Here is a 21,584-nt window from a genome sequence, read left to right as displayed (position 1 = left end):
AGAATATCTAGAGATTCTGATAACTGAAGTACATTTACGTGAGTTGTGGGAAAATCTAAGACAATTGATTGTAGACGGACATTTATCTGTAGAAAATATTGGTGTAATATAAGTAATAGCTGTCCTTTTGATAAATTATCATGTTGACATCATACAGTTTTTTGCTCCTTGGAAAATCTACTGGTGTGATAGGTCTGTAAGAACGACTTTATGACTGCCTTAACTATGGTGGAAGTGGGTGGGTTAATGTAGTGTAGTGTTTCCAAGGAATTAGGGATTTAAATAATAACAACAACCAGTGTTTAAAGCTTATTATTTTTGTACATTGTTATATGCATCATTAGTACAGACAAAAATTTATTAAACGGTAGGCAAAACTCTAGTTACTTTTAGCGAAAAACCAATTAATACATACATTATTGTGATGGTACAATGTTTTAACTAATACAATCGTATAAATACTTAACAGCCAGTAAGTAAATGCACTATACATATAAAAATAATTATCTATTTACACAACTCGACTCTTTAATAATACAGAACTGACTCTTTGACAATAGAATCGGTGTAATAAGTTATTATGAACACTGATGCCTGCACCACACGCCCGCGAACGTTCGTCACGGCGAGGGACGTCAAGCGTAACTGTTACATTGTTACACCGACATCCCTCACTGACAAATGTTTATAAAATTAATTAGAAGACGTGTGGATCCAGCATTATAGTTTCTATAAGTACATACCGAAGAAACTATTACAACAATAAGAAATACTATTTTGTTCTTAATCTAGATAGCATAGCCTAAGTTGCATTACAAATGCAAAATGAACTGTAGTTCCAAACATGCTTATTAATTAATCTCTAATGTAATACACAGAATACGAAATTCAGTAAAATGCGTTTCCATTACTAGGTTACAGGCATGTTATAAACAAATCTACGCGTATAGGTGCTGAACTCGATAACATGTCGTGCAATATAATGTAAAAGATAAACATTTTTTTTAATTTCGAAAGTACTACAGTTCACAGATCGACTCCAAAACTCGACTAAACAATCTGGAGATCACAAAACTATTCCTAATACTTACAGAAACTCGAACGTTTACAGTTCACTTAGATATTGAGCCGCGCGCACACTGCTGTACTCGTCGTCAACATTTTAGTGTGAAGCACAATAGAACATTGAGTTAACATTTTCATAGAGCATTTGAATGAGTCATTTAGGTAAGTCAATCCGATATCTAAGTCTTAGTCTGTTTCACTTTGGTTTGATTCAGACTTAACACTCGGTGCATTAGCTTTGATACCTTTCCTAACGTATTAATCGAAGCGAAGTTACGCGTTCCACTTTCTTCGTGAAAGGATTCTTTGTAACAGTGAGTATTTGATCGCGTAGATCAGTGACGGCTGTGTTCCGCGGTTCTCGGCTTGTTACTTGTTAACATAATGTATTCTCACTATGCGTCCATTTTGTATCACAATACGTGTCATAGCGCCTTAGTGGTTACTGCTTGTACCTGGGGGTGAGAGGGTCTTGTCAAATGGTATGAAGCAAAATCATTACTGAAATGCTTGGGACGAACCGGAGATGCGGTATTTTTCGAAAGAGTCTGACACTCCCTCACGCTGCCCCCACAGCGGGAGAGATCATTTCATGATTTCTACTAAAAAAGCTTAGTACAAAGAAACCAACATTTTTCAATTAAGTAAAAAACATAATGTGGAAATATAATGGGGATATTCAGACAATAGTTCTTACTCCATTCCTGATGATTTACCGTCCGTGGCAGGACTTGCAGCAGTAGTCGGTGTAGTACGGGTAATGGCACAGCCGCGCTTGCACCGCCAGCGCGCAGTTGTTCAACTTGTCCACGCATGCTCCTGCGCAAAGCACAAGTTAATTGACATTTATTGTAGCTTAGATATTATTATTTTAGCAGATTGTGTTGGGATTGATTTGTATTGGGAAAAATATTTATTTACTGTGAAGGACGACATGCTACCTAAAGTGTTTAAACATATGAAGAGTTAAAAGAAAATGGTAATATTTGATATAATTGATTTTAAATGGCGTCTTCATAATTACCATCAGCATAAGATCTGTCTTTCACATTCTGAGCGGCATGGCTTTGGTGTCTTGTCACGCGTTGTTGTGGATCCGAAACTGAAACAAAAACAAGTCAAGTTTTTTGACGGTCAATCAAGAAGACCGCAAACACAAAAAACAAAAGAAAAATCCTACTTATATTGTAATTTCCTACTAATATTGTAAATGTGAAAGTTTGTGAGAATGTATGGATGTGTGTTTGTTATTCTTTGTCGCAAAAAACGGCTTTGCCGAATAAGTTGATTCGCACATAAGCTACTTTTTATCAACACACGACGTGGCCGAAGCCGCGAGCGGAAGCTAGTATTAAAATATTTTACGAAAACCATTTTTATAAGGAAACAAAAGAAGCACATTTCATAGAATATAAGGTAGAATTCAAACCTGAAGGAGGTGCATTAACGACAGCAGTCTTGACAGCCGGCCTGGTAGAACAGCGTGAAGGCACACAGGTGCGTTTGGCCGGCGGCCGCACTCCTGCGCACTCGTTGTCACGCGCGGCGCCGCTCGCGCCCTCTACACCGCCTCGCGCGCACCACACCGTGCGGGATTGCACTCCAGCCTCGCATGGACCTTGGCACTATTGGAATAGAAGACAAAACCTACATATCAAGGATTTGAATAGACAACAGCATTATTTTGTCGATAGTAGTTTTCAGAAGAACAAGTAGAGTACAATAAGCTCCTGCACACAGGATTAAATCCAATTTTTCATTTGCCATAGCATCTGCGAAATACAACTAAATAGTTTAAGTTATCGAATGTCAAATGTTTGTGATGTGGCAGTACTTTTTTTTTAAATAAATAAATAAATAGAGATTATTTATCGTGGTAAGTTAGTTAAGTTACCATTGTCGTATGTATGGTCGTACCTTATCACATGAAATATCTATAACGAATTCCAAAAAATTTGATCAAAACCATCTAGCTAGTGGATTAGCCACAGGAATTATTCTTTGTTTTCATAATTAGAACGTCATTAAAGCAGAGATAAAGTACGTAAGTGTCAATGACCCCAGCTAGCGAGCAAAATAAAGATTGCCGTTCTTAGCAAAACCTCGAAGTAAGTATTAATAGAAGAAATAATATTTGACAAGACAAATTAAACTTATTTTAAAAGCAATAAGGTATGTATGATACACTTTGTATAAGTCAGAATCATAAGACATCATGTGAATTCAGGCAGCGAATGCGGATAATCATTTGTAGGTGGATCTCATAACAATATATTATTGCATAATTCATGGCCTCATGTTTGAAGATAAGGTTGACGACATGAAAATTAGTATGGATTAATTCGTTGATCTGTTACGTACTCGTTTTAATTAGCCATATTAGCGAGGGCGGGCCCAGCAACATTGGCATATTTGGAATCATTGCTCTAATCGCTCGGACATACCACTACACGAACCTTGATCTTCAATTCTAGTACCTATGATTCACAGTTGAAACGTAAAACTTGCTCAATTTATTTGGACGGTTCAATTCTTATTAACTTGTGTCATTGGATACCGTAGGTTTAATGAACGTTACTCTTATAAAGCTGCAACTTTATGAGGTCCTGTTTTTTCGTAAAACGATGAAAGTGACGACGAACAGCATGCCAACTAAAATAGTCGTAACATTTAAAGGTTACGAATTGTGAAACCACCAGCAAGCTATACTTAATGGGGTATTGCGGTTGCAATTATTCCCCTTATTTAAATTGACGGGTAGAGCGTCAAACTACAGGCTCGAACAATGTCGAGATCTGTTGTTAAGCTTTAGAAACCGAAACTTAGCTCGTTTCGTCATTTGAAACAAGGAAAATTGTCTGTCTCCTTTGTCTGCAAGTTTGGACCGTGAGATTGTCTAGTCTAGATAAATGAATTTAGTCCGACTTCGCCGTAAAGGGTGGCTCTGTCCTTGCTTTACAAATAATTTTCCAAGTTTAAAGTAGACATTTGTATGAAGCGCCATCACACGTTTAATGTCCTATTGTATTCATTTTACAGACGTTGTTACCGTGTAGTACATAAAAAAGATGGAATATGGATGGTATGGATGGATCTTAGTCTTTAGGATACAATTAAAACCAAACAAAACAGAAATAGGCAAACAATGATGACATCTATCAAAACCAACCTCAGTCCAATCACTAAGGTACCACGAAGGGCTGCACGCGCCACCACAGGCGCGCTCAGCTTCAGGCTTGTTTCCCCTGCACGAGGAGTCACGAAGCCTTCTGCCGTTGCCCCCTATGCAGATCACGCCGCGGACTTGCTTGCCGCCGCACGTTGCAGAACAGGGTGACCATTCACCTGAGCAAATTAGTTTTGTTTTAACTACATCATTAGATAGCTATAGTTTTCTAATTGTTGCCCCATTTTGCAAAGTATCGCATAGAAGTAAAGATTGTCCCCCTTACTTATAAAAATCTCTAATCGCCTTCTTAGCAACATTTTAACTAATCACTACCTAAAGTCTTAAGTAGTGCTTAAATGTTAATTAAGACATGCTTAAGCAACGTTTATAAGTAAGAATTTTCTTAAACAGCACTTAAGTATTACTTATTATTTAATTCACGTTTATAAATAAGGCTGTGTATGATCAGTCTAATAAAAATCAATAGCTTCAATATTTTCTCGACACTTACCAGTGAACCACTGAGCATCACACTGCTTCCTAACGGAACAAGTTTGAGTTTGTTCAGGCGCGCGATGTGTAGTGCATCCGTTCGGATCCACGCAGCGAACACCTCGAGATTGTACCCCTCCACCCACGCACCAGCCCACGCACTGAAATATACGAGCTTTATTTAAATCAGACCTAGATGACCAAACATGAACAATAACATTAACTGTACAACTTTCTTGTATCATAAACCGTCTAGAATTATAGAACCTTAAAGAAGCTTGTATTTGGTATGCGGCTTTAGTCATACAGTCATAAACAACTGCAAGCTGAACTAGCAAACCCTCGTCACAGTACCTAAAGTCTAATTAAAACCTTAATTAGAAAATTAGTTCGTACACCGATCCTTCAAAGATATTATGGTAGCTCCTTGTCAGTTCTATTAATGCTATATATTTTGATGACGAAATACTTTGAAGGTCTTCCAAGATCTATACATAGAAGACCACTAACCTGAGACCACTCCGTATACAGCCATCCTCCGCCAGCGCTGTGACTGTAGCTCGGTGCAGGGGTGGTTCCAATATCATTATCAGTCAAGTTAGTAGCAAGGGATATCACTGGTCCTTCTCTGAAGGTGTCAGTGCGGTCCTTGGGTCGCACTTGACGTCTCGCATCCAGCCGCGGTATGCTCGTCGTGGCAGCCGTACCATCACAGTTAGGAATGTCACACATCTCACTGCTCGGAGGCATGGGTAATGGACATTTTTGGTCGCTTATCTGAAAATGGGAATCTCAGTTAGCTTCTAATAGTTTAACAATGTTGGTCTAAATATCTGTTTTCGTATTTTAAATACCTTGGTAATTCCGCGGGCATGGTCCTGTACACAGCCCACAATTCGAGTTCTGTGAGCGGGTCCACAGACAGGGCAGGGACCCCAGGCTGCTGATCTCCAACGTGGGGGACACGGGGTTCCTCCGCAGCGACGCCGACGCGCCGGGGGAGGAGCACCGTTACAATGGAAGGGAGACGCCTCTTTATCTCCTTTGTCCGTTATTTCAGCACACTTAAACTTTCCAATCTGCAGTCCTCCTCCACAACTACGTGAGCATTGTGAGAACTCTAGAATCTTCCACACGAATTTCCTGCTGCCTATCACATTGCTCTCTACTTGCGATTGACTCTCCAAATTGTTGAAATTTGGCAACTTCGACAATGAAGGGTCGGATTTCGTCTCCAGGTCTCTGAGGTGTGCCTCTGTGTTGTGATGCCGGTGGTGGCGTTGCGCAGCGTGGTGAGGAGCAGGATTGATTGTCGGTATATCGTTACTTGTTTCGTCTGGTTCTAAGTCAGTTAAGTATTCGTATTTTATGTTCGGATTTGGTTGCGTATATAGAATCTGAAAATGTAGCAAATATTAATTACTACGTTCTTATCTCTTAACTTCATAACCACTCTGGTTACAAGTGGACCTACCATGATATCGATGGGATGGTGTATGGGTCCGTGCGCGAACACTGCGTCGCGCGAGCCGTCGCGCGCGTAGTGGAAGCGCGCGCCCGCCGCCTCGTACGTGCCCGGCGCCGACACCGCGAACTCGCCGTTCATTATGTACGACCCGTTGGATACTTTCAACGCTACACAAAAACAAACATTTGTACCTATCGAATAAGCAAAATTAAACGAAAGTAATTGAATAAACAACCGTTCAACGAATTGTTGAACTCGTCTAAATTGCTAGCGGCTGCGTCATGCGAATAATTAACCACCAATTGTGCAGACGGCTACCTCCATTTATCTCACAATTTGCGGCGTAGGCGCCTCTATTGAAGAGTTGCGCCGCGGTGCGCATGTGCAATTTCCATTAATCGATTCGACATCGATCTTTGCACTACCAAACACTTCATCTCTTGATTATGTGGACCCGCCATTAATAATATGCGAGACGGATTCAATAAAAACACCAGCTATAATTTCAATGAGAACTTCTTGCGGTGTCTAATTTTTGGACTTTGAACACATTAATTTGGAAATGTAGTACGAGAGTTTATTGTTTATTTACCTATGTAGTTATCACTGGGTGTAACTTCGGAGACATTGAGCCTGCATGCTCCGCGCGGCACGGTGGCGACGTAGGAGTAGCCGAGCGGCAGCCGCGGCCGCGAGAACAGCCCCGACACCAGGCGCCGCCCGCAGCGCAGCTCGCGCGACCACGCCGACGACAGCACGCCCTCGCGACCCACCGCCTACAACATCAACAATATCAGACAAATGGCAACGAACAATTACTTGAAGATACCAGGGAACTCTAGAACAGCTGCTTCTTAATATCTAATAAGTTGGCAATAGATTTACTTATGTAACAAGTTCCTATAGAGTTGTTTTACTCTTAAATGAAATTATCACGACAACTGTTACTGCTTTCAAAGTTGCAGTAGAGTATGAAGTTCTAACTTGCCTATCTAGGTATAGTTACAATGACATCGGCTTCTTTGTGATAATGTGACCATTAGACTAATAAGGCAGTTTGGATCTTGAGTACCAAAAATGAGGTAACGATATGGTGCCAACTCATGTAAAGTGATGCAAGACATCCTTTTTGTATGGATGATGCTGTCCTAAGTATTGCAATAGGCATTTTGTTTTATTACGCAATTCTGCAGCTGCAATGCGTGCATCAATTTTACATGGTCTCTTAAAGATGCTTAGTCTAGCGGACTACTAAAAATCGGTGATGTAAAGCTTAGTTTCTATGAGCAGAAAGTACCTCAGTTAATAGCATCAAGAAAAGTATCTAAGTCCAAGAAACATTCATGTTATTTCTCAAAGCAAAAAGTCTCTCTTCTAAGCAGTCACTATGACGGGTAAAATTTTCCGCCCCTATCACATCAAATAAAAGGTAGTCACGCTCTAATTGATGCGTCACAGTTTCATGTAATAGAGCCGTAAGTTTTACACGGCGGGATTAAGCTGTCACCGTATTACACGGGTTTCAGACCAGCCGACCAGCATTACAACTTAATAACGTAGGTACATGACAACAGAAACTCGGTTCGTATTTAAATTAACAATATTATTAACTTAGACGGAGTGCGGACGTCCGTAATTAGAGTAAGTCTATTACGGAGAAAGCTTTGTTTGTTCAAAGTTTTTAACAAAAGCATCGCGTTCTTGTATGATCTTGATTTGCGTGCTCTTTGTTTTCTTATAGGGGCCATAATTAATGTCTTGCTGGGAATAGGTATAATAGTAGGTACTTTAGGATTGTTTAGCTAAAGGTACGAGTGCCTACGACTTTATTGTTCTTGGCACGAAATTAGAAGAAAATGTCTTCGCAATATCTCAGGTGTTGAATGTACTTATTTACAGCGCGAAACCTTTTGTTTCTATATAAGGTTCACTTTTTTCCATTTAGAAAATCTTGATCTACCATTTCCAATAAATCCTATTATAACTTAGCTAACGGCTATTTCTGAACGAAGTTGCAGGAAGATTAGAATAAAACATAAAGCAAATAATCTTGTTAAGCTCGTGTAGAGCGAGATTCTATTAAAATAAATTTGAAATTACATCTGTTTGAAAACCAACTACAATTTTAAATTATGTTATGAATGCAGTAGTTTTGAATGAACATGTCTGGAAAATAAATAGGGCAACCATCCCGACCAGTCAACAAGTATGAGATCCCGTAATAATCCACATTCACTATAGGAAACTAATAGCTTTGTTTACCTTAAGTCAAACCATGTTAGGATAAGACGATACTTTACTGTTATGACATAACCATCGACTTATATTCATAAACTTAGATCAAACTATTTCTGGAACACACGGTATCGATGTTTTGAGCGAGCGATGATTACAAGTAAGTATAAATCTCAACTCGTAGATGCAATTCATTGAAATGTAAAGCAGGGGATCGTTATTATTTATTTGTCTTTAAGATATAATGTTATTGTTGTTTCCAATCTTGTTTAATGTTAATTTTATAGCACGATTAATCGCGTTTTAATAGGTCTCCTGACGGAGCTGAAATATTGTTACACTACGGGTCCGCCAAGCAGTTAATAGCCATATAATTTACAGATAATGAGCTGTCTCAAATTCTTACTATTTATATTTACCATAAAATCAGTCTTGGAAATGATGGATGGTAAATATAAAATATTCATTGAAATCTTTTAACAGAAATATGAATGGAACAATTTTCAGCATGAAACTGAAATCGTTCACAAAAATAACTCCACTTTAAAGAAACGATAACAGTGTGTAACACTTTAAAACAGCTAGGTAAATATTGAGCGAGTGAATTAGTTTACGTTGAACTAATGCTGCATCCAAACAGGGTGAAAGTGTACCGGTATAAATAATCCAGTAAGAGCTTCTTCATCCAGCTTAGCTAATTGACAAATGCGACGATACCAGCATATCGAACAACCGGTCAATGTTATAATGAAGATGGCTGATTAGCATGTCACAGAGACAATGAATACAGATACTGACACGGTTGAGAAAATGTTCCAATGTGTTTGCGTAAGCCGCGTAGCCGAGAGATTAAAGAGACCGCTCAAGCCCTCACAATCGTGCTTAGGATATGAAACCTCGCATTACAATGTGTACTTTACAAGGACATGTAAAGTGAATCTTGTCGTTTCTGTGCTGAAACATTATGAAAAGCAACAAAATATAATTTTAGTTTGGTTTTTATACTGGCGTCTAAACTTTTGTATTCCGCCCTAAGCAAACGTAGGCAATCAAAGTACATAATTTTTTCACGAGAAAAGGCCTTTGCCGAACAGTGCGTAATAAATAAATCGCTGATGTTGCTGCGATTGCGTATTCCCTGAAACGACTCCCACCGGACCTTTGACCCAACGTAAGCGCCTTTTAATGTCTCATGTCTTTCTCCATTGTTAATCTTAATGCGTTGTAATCTACTAAGGCGATGTGTGATTTATTGAGCCTTGCTAAGCTGCTACACCATTTTGTTCACGTACGTTAGCAACAGAGTAGTATGAAATCGTTTTATCGCTTCTTACGAAACCTTTTAAAGCACGTAGTTAGCACTGCGGTAGGACATTACATTTTGATCTCATTGTGACAAGGCCGCGGGGTCACACAAGGAATGAGGGTGCTGTACTCAACATCTGGCCTAACTGCACTCACAAACATTTCGTAATTATTAATGTGACACTAATGCATTTAGAACATTAGTCGCCTCTAATGTGCACTTTTATGAGGTTACAAGATAAGGTCGGCCAAATCTCACGTTGGACTGTTTCAGTCGAACAAAATGTTAGAAGGCTGCTTCTTGATGAAGTGTTACATGAGTCATGTTTAAAGGCAGTAAATGAATTCGCCCTCTGTGGAGAACCTCATGTGCTTAACGGGAGTGAGGGTGTCGACATTGATGTATTGGGCCGCACGTAAGTGCTACTGAATCAGTTTTATTGCCGGCAATAATTTACTTAATCTAAAGAGACGACTTGCAGGAGATAGCTAACAAAGTAAGAAGTGTTTTTATGCTGACACAAAGGTACATTATTTATTATTAAAGGCACAAAGCTGACAGGACAGGCTGTATAAATCAAGGGTGGAACCGACTGATTTAATGGTTTTGGGAGACCATTTTTGTCCAACAATTACTAACGTAAGCCTGCTTCACGAAAATAACAGAATCAAGGAATAGTCTCATCTCCAAAACATTTTACTCGTTAGTTGATTTGTAGAGGCGCCGATATGAATTACGGGAGGTCAAAACTTTAAAATAAATAACGCTTCCAATCTTTTTAACTAATTGAAGAAGTTAAAGTAACGCGTGCTGCGTAACGTCCCTATTTAAAAACCCACTCATAACTGTTTGGTCGGCCGAATTCAGCAGCGCAGTTAAATGTATAAAATATGAGCCTTGTCAGTATTTGATATAGAGTACACGACCATTTGAGCCCTGAACTGTCCGTTCGTAAAAATACATTTCCAATTAGAGGCAGATGCATTTAATTGTTTGACAATGACACGTACACTGATATCGTTAAACGAAATTATATTATTCTAATTTATTTAATGCACGTATTTGTAATTAGTGTCAGGAACAAGGAATTTAAAGGGACGTTTTGGACTTCCCCTTAGTTAAACAATCAGAAATAATAACATTAACTTTCGATTCAATCGACATTTCCAAAGTTGAATTTAAAACAATGCTACTAGATATACTGTCATGTGGGTGATCTTAAAGGTGAAACTGAAGAAAAAAAAGATTTATTTAAGTATAGACTGATGTAAAATCATACGATGATCCAACATTTCAGTATTGTATTCAAAAGACAAAGCAAGGATTATATGTATTTTCAATAATGTTCAGAAAAGGCAAAATCCAAATAATACTAATAATTCAATAATAAACAATGATTCAATCATTTGGCAACTATTCATAGCAATTCAAGTCGTTGACACCTTTCATAAATCAAAGAAAACAGCCGTAGGGCGTAATGGCTGAAAATAGGAAAAACACAAATGTTAATGCCCTTAAAATCACTGATGACTAAGAAATATAAAATGAGGAATATAAAATCTTCTTTAGAATAAATTGAACTGTAAAACTAGATCATCATTGGTTCACTTGTATGCCGCGTACCATGCGCACGCACAATTGTACAAAGTTTGTATTTTCACTGTGCAATCAGTTGTCTAGTCTACGCATATGTTACTTTATTACTTTCAATTGTTTGTCGTTTATGGGCCGACACACTCGTCGCAAGGCCGAAACGTTTAGGGCATGCAATTTGACGCAAACATAGAAAAATAGGACAATGAGTTGTTAGACCTGAGCCAAAAAAAGGAAAAAATCTTCAAGGTGACTCAAATAATAAAAATGTCTAGCTTTATAATTTAGACGCGAGTAGTTAGCGCTTGCAACGGGTAGAGTATGAATTGCCGAGGTTACATTTATTATTCTAACTGGACCAGTCGTTGACTTTCCATTATCATACGCGATGAGGTGCGCTCATTGGGCATTATAAATTTATTAGCTCGCTTGTCTCTTTGCTGTTCCGCAGAATGATTTCACAGACAGTATCCAGCGCACCGAGCTTACAATCTTCATTAACGTTTAACGTTTTAATGACTCAGAAAGGACCTGACTCCTGAAAGGCATTTTCGCATTAACCCATCCAAATACGTATTCTGGTTTATCTCACTTTTAAGTTAACGCTTGATCGGTTCTGATCCAAATTAGGTCTGAAAGTTATTTCCTCCTTCAGGCATATAGGGTCGCGCCGTTATTGATAGTATAACGAAGACAATAGCATGCCATCAGTATGACGTAAGCACGAAATTTATGAAACCGGAATATTCAGGTCGAATGAACAACTGAATCAGATAAGTGGGATTCTAAATTAGCCATTCAGTCGTAGTCGGTAACTAAGACAAAGGTGGCTCGGGAGTGCGCCGGAGCGACTATGCAAACACCCATATGCGCACGGGCAACTGGGTCGCGGCGTGTTTATCATGCAACATAACAGCTCTTATTCAATATGAACAAACAGCTATAAATACTCCAACAATAACCGGAGTCACATCTAGATGCTAACCTTTTGCACTTGAAGTGTTTAGCAATGGTACATATCACACCTGTTTAATATTTGCCAATAATCATAAAGTTGGGCAAATGGAGAAGCGTGACTCTTCAGTTTGGAGGTTTGCTCGGCGTTTACGTGATATCCGTCGTCTAAGCCAACACCGTCGCGGTATGAATGGCGCCAACATTCCGTGCCCATGCCGCCGCCGTACCTACTTCACACATGTACCAGACTGTACATAGGTACAATGTAGGTACACACACTCGCCAAATAACCGCCGACCAATGTTCCATAACCAAGCAAGAATTTTCAACGATCATGCTGATTTCCTGGTAATAAAATTTAACAAACAGTTGCCAATGTCAGACTTTACGAGGAGGTAAATTAAAATAGCGCGAGAAATGTTTTCTGAAGAATTTCAAGTTCGTCTTTAATCTTTGAGTAGTATTTTACTAGGCTTTATTGCTTTGATATGTTATAAAGAAAACGTCGTGTTTAACGATGGGGACGATATTTTATACGGGGTCCTACCTACATCGATATCAACGTATCATTTAAAACGCATTTACGAAGAAGTTATTGGGCGACCCCTAAAATGAGATCAATAATCAATGACAAAATAATATTATAAATTGGCGTACGTGTTTGACCTAAATTGTCGAATCTAAAATGTCGTCTGTACAATTTTTCTAATCAATGCTAGGTGACCGGTATCATTCGAGATGGACCGTCTAGACGTTTTGCAATTTACTATAATTTACACTTTGCCAATGGGGTGATGTATTTAATTGGCAATGATCGATACTCATACAAAAAACAAATGCATAAGAAGTCACAAATATGATTCAAAGTTTACTGTAAGCTCAGCTACTCAGGTAGCGTAGCTGGCTGCTTCTAAAACTATAATCACTACTTAATATATTTTTTAATTTCCTCAAAAATACTATTGGAAAATGCGTAAAAAACTAATATTACGGAAAACTGAAGAAATATTAAGTTATACTCACCAAGACAAACACCAACATAATCACAGGTAAATTCACCATTTTCATTGTTCGTTTAATATTTATTAACACTTACAAATTGTCTTTTCTTGTACTAGACCAACGTGTTATTTGGTCAGCAAAGAGTCGTCTTGTTAACAACAATATCTTTTATCGATAAAATCACCATTAAGATAAAAGATCGTCGTATTCTAAACCGAAAATAAAAGCATCCGAATGATTACATCTCTGTATCCAAGAACGATTAAATTGATATAAATTAATATCTTAATGTAATGTTATTGATAAGAACAAGTTTATGATTTGTTCATAACAGGTGATAACCTACATTCGTTTTTAGTATGTTTATTTAGTAACAACAATAAACATTGGTATCTGTTCCAACTGCCGAAGTTTCGTACAGATTGGACAAGTCATACGCAAACAACAATTCGTTACGGACATACGTAGGTGTGCGTAATTCAGTGGAACATTGTATTTGCATTAATTGGTTACGTGTTAATGCATGCCTAAATCATAATTGGTGGGCCGCAGTTACTCAAGCAACTAGAGAATCTGCGAATCTGATTTGAATCTCAAAGCATAGATTAGTTTGTAAGTAATTTTCTAGGTTACCAATTAGTAAGATAATAAATCTTAACGTGACAATAACGTATACAAACGGCATTGGCAGATAAAAAGGTCTATGCACTGACTAACAATACTAGATTATTCACGACACTATCTTAGTATACGTATTGTAGTCTTTACACCATCACTTAGTGCAGACACTGATATTTTAACAAATGCTGACCGTGGTACAAAATCACCAAACATATCAAAATGGCAATGAAGATTACCCCTGAGTTGTAAAAAAATACATTCTTTCGTAATTTTTTTTTGCTAGATAGGCTGCGTGTTAATAAAACATTTTGAGCTAGTGCAAACATCTGAAGGCGAGATAACGAGCCCGAATGAGATACCGACGATCGGGACGCACATTTTTCTCGTGTTTACGTACATTTTTAGGCTTCATTCATTGCAACAACGCCTTCGAGCAAAAAAGGCAAACAGTAATAAGATGGCCAAACTCATTTGTTGTAATATGCAATTCGTTTTCTCATTTCCATATGTATGATGTTTCTATATTCTGTTCATTTTCCTTTCTGGGTACAAAATAGTTACGAGGGATTCATCTTAGTTTGTATGTGGAGTGGAATACATTGTACGCTCTTGTATCCAACATGGTATAAGTTATTCGATGCATGAAATCACAGTTGGTTTCTGTGTATTACATTATGCTGCTACGTAATTATTTTTAATAGTTCGTATTCATAGGCCCGAAATAAACGGCAGAGGCGCATCAATCAATTTGTGACGTTTTTTATTAGCCACAAATCAAACGGCTGTATTTTTGAAAATGTTATAAATAAAATCGTAAATAATTTACGATATAAAATGTTTCTGTCGGCCAGTGTGCTAAACCTTTCCAAGGGCGTGTTGTAAAAAGCAAACAACTTTTACAGCGTCCTATATATAGCCGTTCATATTTTGAAGTTCATCTTGTATTTTGCGTCACACGAATTTATTTTTACATTAGATATAATTCACACATAAGGAAGTTCAAATAATAGTTTAGTTATCTTTAGTTTGTGTAACGATAGTTTGATCACGTACTCGGGTTAGCCGGACCAAGCTTATAAGATCGCGATTTAAATTAGAATTCAAATACGTGAACCGTTAGAGATGGGTCTTACACGTTAGGATCTTGTTTAACAGTTGTTCATATTAGACAAGGTATAAACAAACACGATTTTTGGGCACAGAAAATAATGTTTGACATGGTTTCTAAAGACCCTGACTGTGTTTAAGCAAATTGAATTGCGGAACGAGCTTCATTGTTTACGATTTGACGATATTGTCTGTACATTTGTCTAGCAGGGATTTGTTCATATTTTCTTAGATGTGATTGAAACAATTCTCATGTACCGGCTTGTGAATGACGGATCTCATTGAGGTTCGGCCACTATTTCCTGGCTCGCGTCCAAAACCGCTGATTACTTTATTCTCATAATATTTTACTACGCTATTACTAATCTCTTTGTATTAGAGTGAATTCTTTCGAAAACCTATAACTCAGGTCAGCGTTGGCGCGTTAAAATGTTTGTTATTTTTTTGAGGTCTAATGGTGCCATCATCGTAAAATTATTTTCATGTGGTTGGTGCAAACATTTCAATGTTTGTTAAAACCTTTGTCTAAATAATTTGTGTTTGTTTTATTAACATTATTTCTGTTATTTTTCATTTTGATTGTAAACCTTTTAAAATTTATGTTCCCTAACGTTTAACGAGTGGTTTCATTCATTATTTCGTCTTCGTTCTTTTTTCGTGTGTTGCTATAGGATTTTTTGTAGCGTTAATAGTCGATTTTAGGGTAAAGTAGCGTTTATCGCAGTTAAGTGTCGACAGGAGGGAGCTTAACACCATTATTGTTTTCATCTCTTAACTTAAGGCAAAGTGCTATGTATTTTTAAACCTGCTATTAACATTTCTAAAGAATTTATTACAGCTATATAGTTGTAGTTATGAGAATATAATGGCTTGTTAATAAAATCGATATGTTCAATTAAGTAACGTTAAATCTTACTAACAAGAAGATTATTATGAGCATAACTCAACCGCGCCAAACTTAATAATAGTAATTATAAAAATTAATAAGGCAACTTTGGAAAGCATACGTACGAAACTTGTAACACGGCTTGTATGTAATTGTCTATATTACTTCAAGCCGGCGATTAACCGTAAACTTCGAAGTGCAAAAAAGCTATCAATCGTTTAAAAACCATTACGTTATCATGTTATTACGTGCGTACGTTTATGACAAAATAGATAAGTAATCGGTTTGAGGCGTACGCGGTAGTTTGGTGCAACTGTGCCTTAAGAGATCGAGGCGTGTTAATAGCCGTGTCGATGGCCCGATAGACGGCGGATGATAATAGCCCCTCTGATAGGTGTGGTCCACACTACACGTAATTACCGCGAGATTTATTTCTTATAAAATATACGCGCTTCCCTATTTTTAAGCCGTCAATAAAGGAGTCTTGTACTATTTTTGATTTCTTCACAAATTGTTGGACGTTGTTAAGTGTTAGATTTACTTTTAGATTAGTGAGGCGATGTAATTTAGCGTTCTGTCGTAACGTAAGAGAACCCTGAAGGGCTAGGGAAGTGTTGTCTTATTCCCACAGTTCGTCACTGACAGCATTCTGAAAGACGTAATTTATATTTACTACGTTAAGTAATATATGACGGAACTACTGTTTCAGTCTATTTAAAATATATATTATTATCAATCACATCACGTAGGTAGGAACCACTAGCCATTTTTAGCAATTACAAGCCTTACAAGGTCGCCTAACCGAAATCATAAAGTCATATTAATCATAGATTTATAAATCATTAAAGACGGATTAGATTAAACCCGTAATCCTTAAACAATTTCTTCTAAAGCCAAAAAATATAACGAATTGTACCAGTTTGGTTACATTTTTTATAATGATCGAGTTTAATATGACAGGCCAATAAATTGTTACAAATGAGATAATTATGTTAAAAACCATTCACGATGCGCGGTTATTTATGAACTTACACGATTCTTGTCAATTTCCTGTGCAAAACATTTATATCGCGGTTGTTGGAATTTTCGTACCCATGGAAATTTCGTAAATAAATTGTTGTCACAGTTCAAAAGAGACGATATTGTCCGAACAGACGTTTTAATTAAACTGGACTATTTTTGTTTTTAAACGTTGGCATTGGGCCGCTATAGAAATATTTATAATGGAATTTATTTACCAAACACACGCTTTAATTAACGTGTTGTACTACAAACACTTTGCAATCGATATTTTAGTCGAACTATTTCTATATTAAGACGTTCTTCTTGTGAGGTCCGGAACATTTTAACTTCTATAAATAAATAAGTTTGAGATAGGCACATGCTTTATACGGAGCCGATAAAAGTTTTTGTGGGCTATTATTGGATGGCCAGGTAAATCTTTTTAGTTGAAGGACTAGGGGCCGGTATGAGATTGATATTGAGATACCTATGACGTCACTTTGGTTATCCCAGAATATTATGTAACGTTACTTTTTACAAGCGTTTATTTAAATTCAAATATTATGAAAACTTTTTGGTTACGAAATTATTACTCATAATAGTAATTTTTGAAAGGGCATGTGATACGGAGGAATGAGGATCATGTTGTGGGGAAGGTCGACATGGCTAGAAAGAATGTTAATTTTGACATGACGGCTGATAGAAGAATATGGAAGAAGAAAGCAGTAGCGGTAGCGGCCGTAGGCCGACCCCAAATAAATTGGGATCAGGGCAGGAGGATGATTATGATGAGTAATTTCTGAAGGATATAGTACTGTAGGATATATAAGTTATGCATGTTACGTGTGTACTATGAATACATAATAGTGATGTAATTAATCAATTATTAAGATTAAAACAATCAGATTATAGAGTTATCATAATAATACGTTTGTTGACACCGGCAGTCGTTTCAGTATATAGATAGATAGGTACTTTATTTACCTACGAATATTTCTAATCTACTTTAGATATTGACTGACAATAATCAAAGTTCGTAGACAATTTAATCAAGACATATAAAAGTTTGCCGAACTATTACTAGTTTCAGAACTAAAGTCTTCAAGGTAAATAAAAGTTATGTGTAGAGTAAATTCGGAACATTACCGTTTATTTTTCCAACGAATAGTAATCTAGGGTAAAGAAAAGTTATGTTCGTCTGTTCATTTTGACCTTACACTGACCTATTTTAATATTTCACTGGGACGAACCGAATAATCCCTCGTAGTTTGGGTAGGTTAGGTATACCTAAAGTTTTTTTTTATAGAGGTAGAAAGTTATTAAATTTATCAACGGATTAGGTAAACATTGTAGATTACAATCATACTTAAAGCAGTTATCATTTAATTGAGGTAGGTAAATTAAATTAATAACAAAAATACTGAGTTTGTGGTCTGCGTAATTATTATTAGAGGTAAGGAAAACTTAAACCAACATAATTTTAGGTTTAGACGCACTTAAAAGTTGCTTAGAATTACGACATAGAAGTGCAGAGTAAGGTCTACGAATTGAAAAGTTTTCCGATATGATCATTTTCGAATACAAGATTTATAACTGAAATGAATCACGACTGTTTATTAAATAGACTCCGTTAGTGTAATTGATTGAACGAACGTTTTCACTATGAGCTTATGCGTAAGGCAGGTTAGTAAGCAACGGAGGAAATTGTGATACTCATATCTCTCGCAAAATTGACATAGGCAGATAATACGGTCCCTTTAAACCAATTTAGGGCAAGCAAACTGTTATGCTTAGGGCGCGAGGACGATGTAGGTAAACTTTTATAATATTTATTATATTTTGTAATTGGCCCATTTTTGAGGCGTTTTATCTCGGCTGTCATAGATTAAATAATAAACGAGTGTAAGTTGCGACATGGCGGTGGATAGCAATCTCTTATGTTCTACGTGGTCGGGTTCACAAATTAACGTAACGCTGACGTATGCTTGTCATGTGCAACTGTCCTTAATTGATCATTACTCAAAAATAATTGCACTGAAAATACGAGCGTGGGTACGTACTTGCGGAAAAGTTACGCCCGGATCGGTGCTGAATATTGCTCAGGTAGCACTCGGCAAAGTTATTAAAAATACATGCAGTACGGTTGTAAAAGCTAAGTACAGCACTAAATACACGACTCCAGAGATACCCAATATAAAATTCCAGTTTATTTTATTATTCTATCTATTGGTTGGATGTTAAAAAGTAGGAGGCTTACATTTTAGTTTATAACGTAATTTGTATTAGATGCTAAGAATAAAGTACGGGAAATACAGGTTTATTAAATACGGACTTTGTGGCTATCCTTATGTAATTTAAGTTCATAAAAGCCAACAGACAACAGTGGTATTAATCAATATTATGTGTTTAGATGCAATAAAAAATTCAAATTGAAGAATTTAAATATATCCCTTTCCAAGTTATAAAATAAACCTTGAAAATCTAAGGAAAAATACCTGTAAAAGGCATAAAGTCAATTTATTTCAAATTCCATCTCATGTTACTCTAAATGAACTGACCTAGTTCTTTTACTAGGCTGATAAGAAAAACTAGATAGATGTACTGATAAGCCTTACCTACGATGACATTGGACACCGGTAACCTTGGATTCAAAAACCGAATATGAGTTTGAAAAAAGAATATCGCATTTTATTAATAAACTTAAAAAAAGAACACCGCGTTTTCTCCAGCCAGCATTTTTTTGTTTTATGATGCAACACATTGCATTTGTTTGCAAACTCTTTTTTACGATGAGTAAATATTTCAGCGGTGTTTATTATTAATTTGCAGTTTCACGAATGAATTTTTGCAATTTTTTTATGAATGTTAGCGAGGTTAATCTCCACATTTTTCAGGAAAAAACAATGATTAATGTTTAACATCTCCGTTCCACAGCAAATATACAAGACTGTGACAGTTTCGCCGCTTATTTGCAGAATGATAAGTGCATATTTAATTATTCTGTTATCTTGATTTAGACCTAATGGAACAGCATGGCCTAGTTTTGTAAGTGATGTTCATTTAGATTCTGTTAAAAATGCGCTGTGAGAAAATTGAACTGCTATAGTTATATTTCCACTGAAATGCTTTTTATGCGAGTATTATATCTTAGTACAAAAAAATGGTTGTACGAAGATTTGAGCGATAAATCTTTCTTTCATTTAAATAATTTGTTTTGTTGGCATTTCCCTCCGCGAATATTTTTTCTTAAAAACCTTTTTTCTTCTTAACACGCGTCTCTGTGTTTGATGTATTAATCACGACGACTTATCAAAAATATTCTGTATTTGTGAGCAACTCGTTAAGCTTGTCAAAACAAGACGATATAAATTAACACGTGTTAAATCCTCATTTCTTCTGCGAGGATTAATTTTGACAAATGAAAAATTGTTGATCACAAATAAATAAAAACGTATCAGTTAATTTTTTAAATTGTTATATGTAAATTAGAAAATTCTTTTCAACAGCAGATGAATCATTCGGAAAAGTCGATTAAAGAAAAACGGAACACAAAAAAAATCAACATCCAAAAATCGTACACTTCACAAGTAAAGTCCGTGGCTGTATAAGTTCGCGTCGTTGCAACGAGTTTGCAGAAAAATGTGAATGCCGATCATGCGTTTTGACAGTTCGGCATTTTCGCGCCAATTTTCCGGTTCGCGCGGGAACGAGTCGGGTGCTCGGTGGCGCGGCCGCGCGCTCGTCGTGGACTGTGGCGGCGCCGAGCTGCGCCCCATCTACTACCTTACGATTTATGAGCGTGACGCAAAAATGGACAAAATTTGTAGCGACGCTCTCGGCGGCTACAACCACGTGCCTCATCTTAGAGCTCGGTCTAGGAGGCTGAGAAAAATTATTAATAGCGGTAACTTTACAATGATTAGACTATAATAGATAAGTACTTATTTTGTTATCAGATACAATAATTAAGTTAGCTTCGACCTATTCTGGTTAGGCTAGTAAGGGTTTGCTTTATTATATTGTCAGCTTTATAGTGAAAAAATACCCAAAGTTTATTTTACAAACCCCATCCATTAACTCCCCTAGGCGAGATGATTATTCCGCAATAAAAAGATGCTCTCGATGAGATAAATAATAAACACCTATTAACAAAAACAAGAACGAGGAACATCTTATTTATTCATAATTTAAATTGTAAAAACTGTTATAGCTCATAATAGCAATAACACATTTACAGCGAATGGAAATAAATAAATCAAGGTGCTTAGAGCGAGTATTCAAAGCAAAACGTTAACCGTCAATTACATTGAAATAGTGCAAACAAATGTACAATGTTATGAAAGTTCGTCATAACATTATGCTCTTAAACTTGGCCCGATTCCGCCAGCCGATAGAAACGTTACGATATTGTGCGATTGATCCATTTAGTGAACAAATTGCTCATCGGCCGACTCATACGATCGCTCAAGGAAGCACGTGTTTAAGTTACGAGTTCAGTGGAAATGTATAACTGATTGTTTGTTCAAGGCTGCCCCAGTTTTCTTTATAAAAATATGTTCAACATTATCTTAAAATAATGTTTTCACAGGAGGCATTTCTGTATTTATTACTTACCACCTGTTTTACGCGCATGCGTCTATTAAAGTAATGGATGAAAATGGACTTCTTTTTTATGGAAAAC

The 21,584-nt window shown here is 36.9% G+C and overlaps 1 protein-coding gene across 2 annotated transcripts; it reads right to left on the bottom strand.

Annotated features, from left to right (window-relative positions):
* Nucleotides 1–296: 296 nt before the first annotated feature.
* LOC110370542 (ADAMTS-like protein 4) lies at nt 297–20,678 on the bottom strand. 2 transcript variants are annotated; one of them, XM_064038317.1, is made up of 12 exons: nt 20,482–20,678; nt 13,309–13,533; nt 6,787–6,970; nt 6,201–6,361; nt 5,581–6,123; nt 5,237–5,503; nt 4,746–4,887; nt 4,235–4,410; nt 2,495–2,690; nt 2,090–2,167; nt 1,763–1,884; nt 297–1,520 (listed from the first exon to the last, which is right to left on the bottom strand). In XM_064038317.1, exons 2-11 carry the CDS (start codon nt 13,351–13,353, stop codon nt 1,778–1,780), a joined length of 1,899 nt encoding a protein of 632 aa, XP_063894387.1. In that variant the 5' UTR covers nt 13,354–13,533; nt 20,482–20,678; the 3' UTR covers nt 297–1,520; nt 1,763–1,777. The 2 variants fall into 2 exon arrangements, with proteins under 2 accessions (XP_063894387.1, XP_063894386.1); XM_064038316.1 differs by having other exon boundaries at nt 13,309–13,496.
* Nucleotides 20,679–21,584: the final 906 nt, after the last annotated feature.

This window comes from Helicoverpa armigera, chromosome 15 (genome assembly GCF_030705265.1).
Source record: "Helicoverpa armigera isolate CAAS_96S chromosome 15, ASM3070526v1, whole genome shotgun sequence".
NCBI classification, from domain to species: Eukaryota; Metazoa; Arthropoda; class Insecta; order Lepidoptera; family Noctuidae; genus Helicoverpa; species Helicoverpa armigera.
Note: the sequence above shows the minus strand (reverse complement) of the source record. Positions and strands in the feature narration are given on the sequence as shown.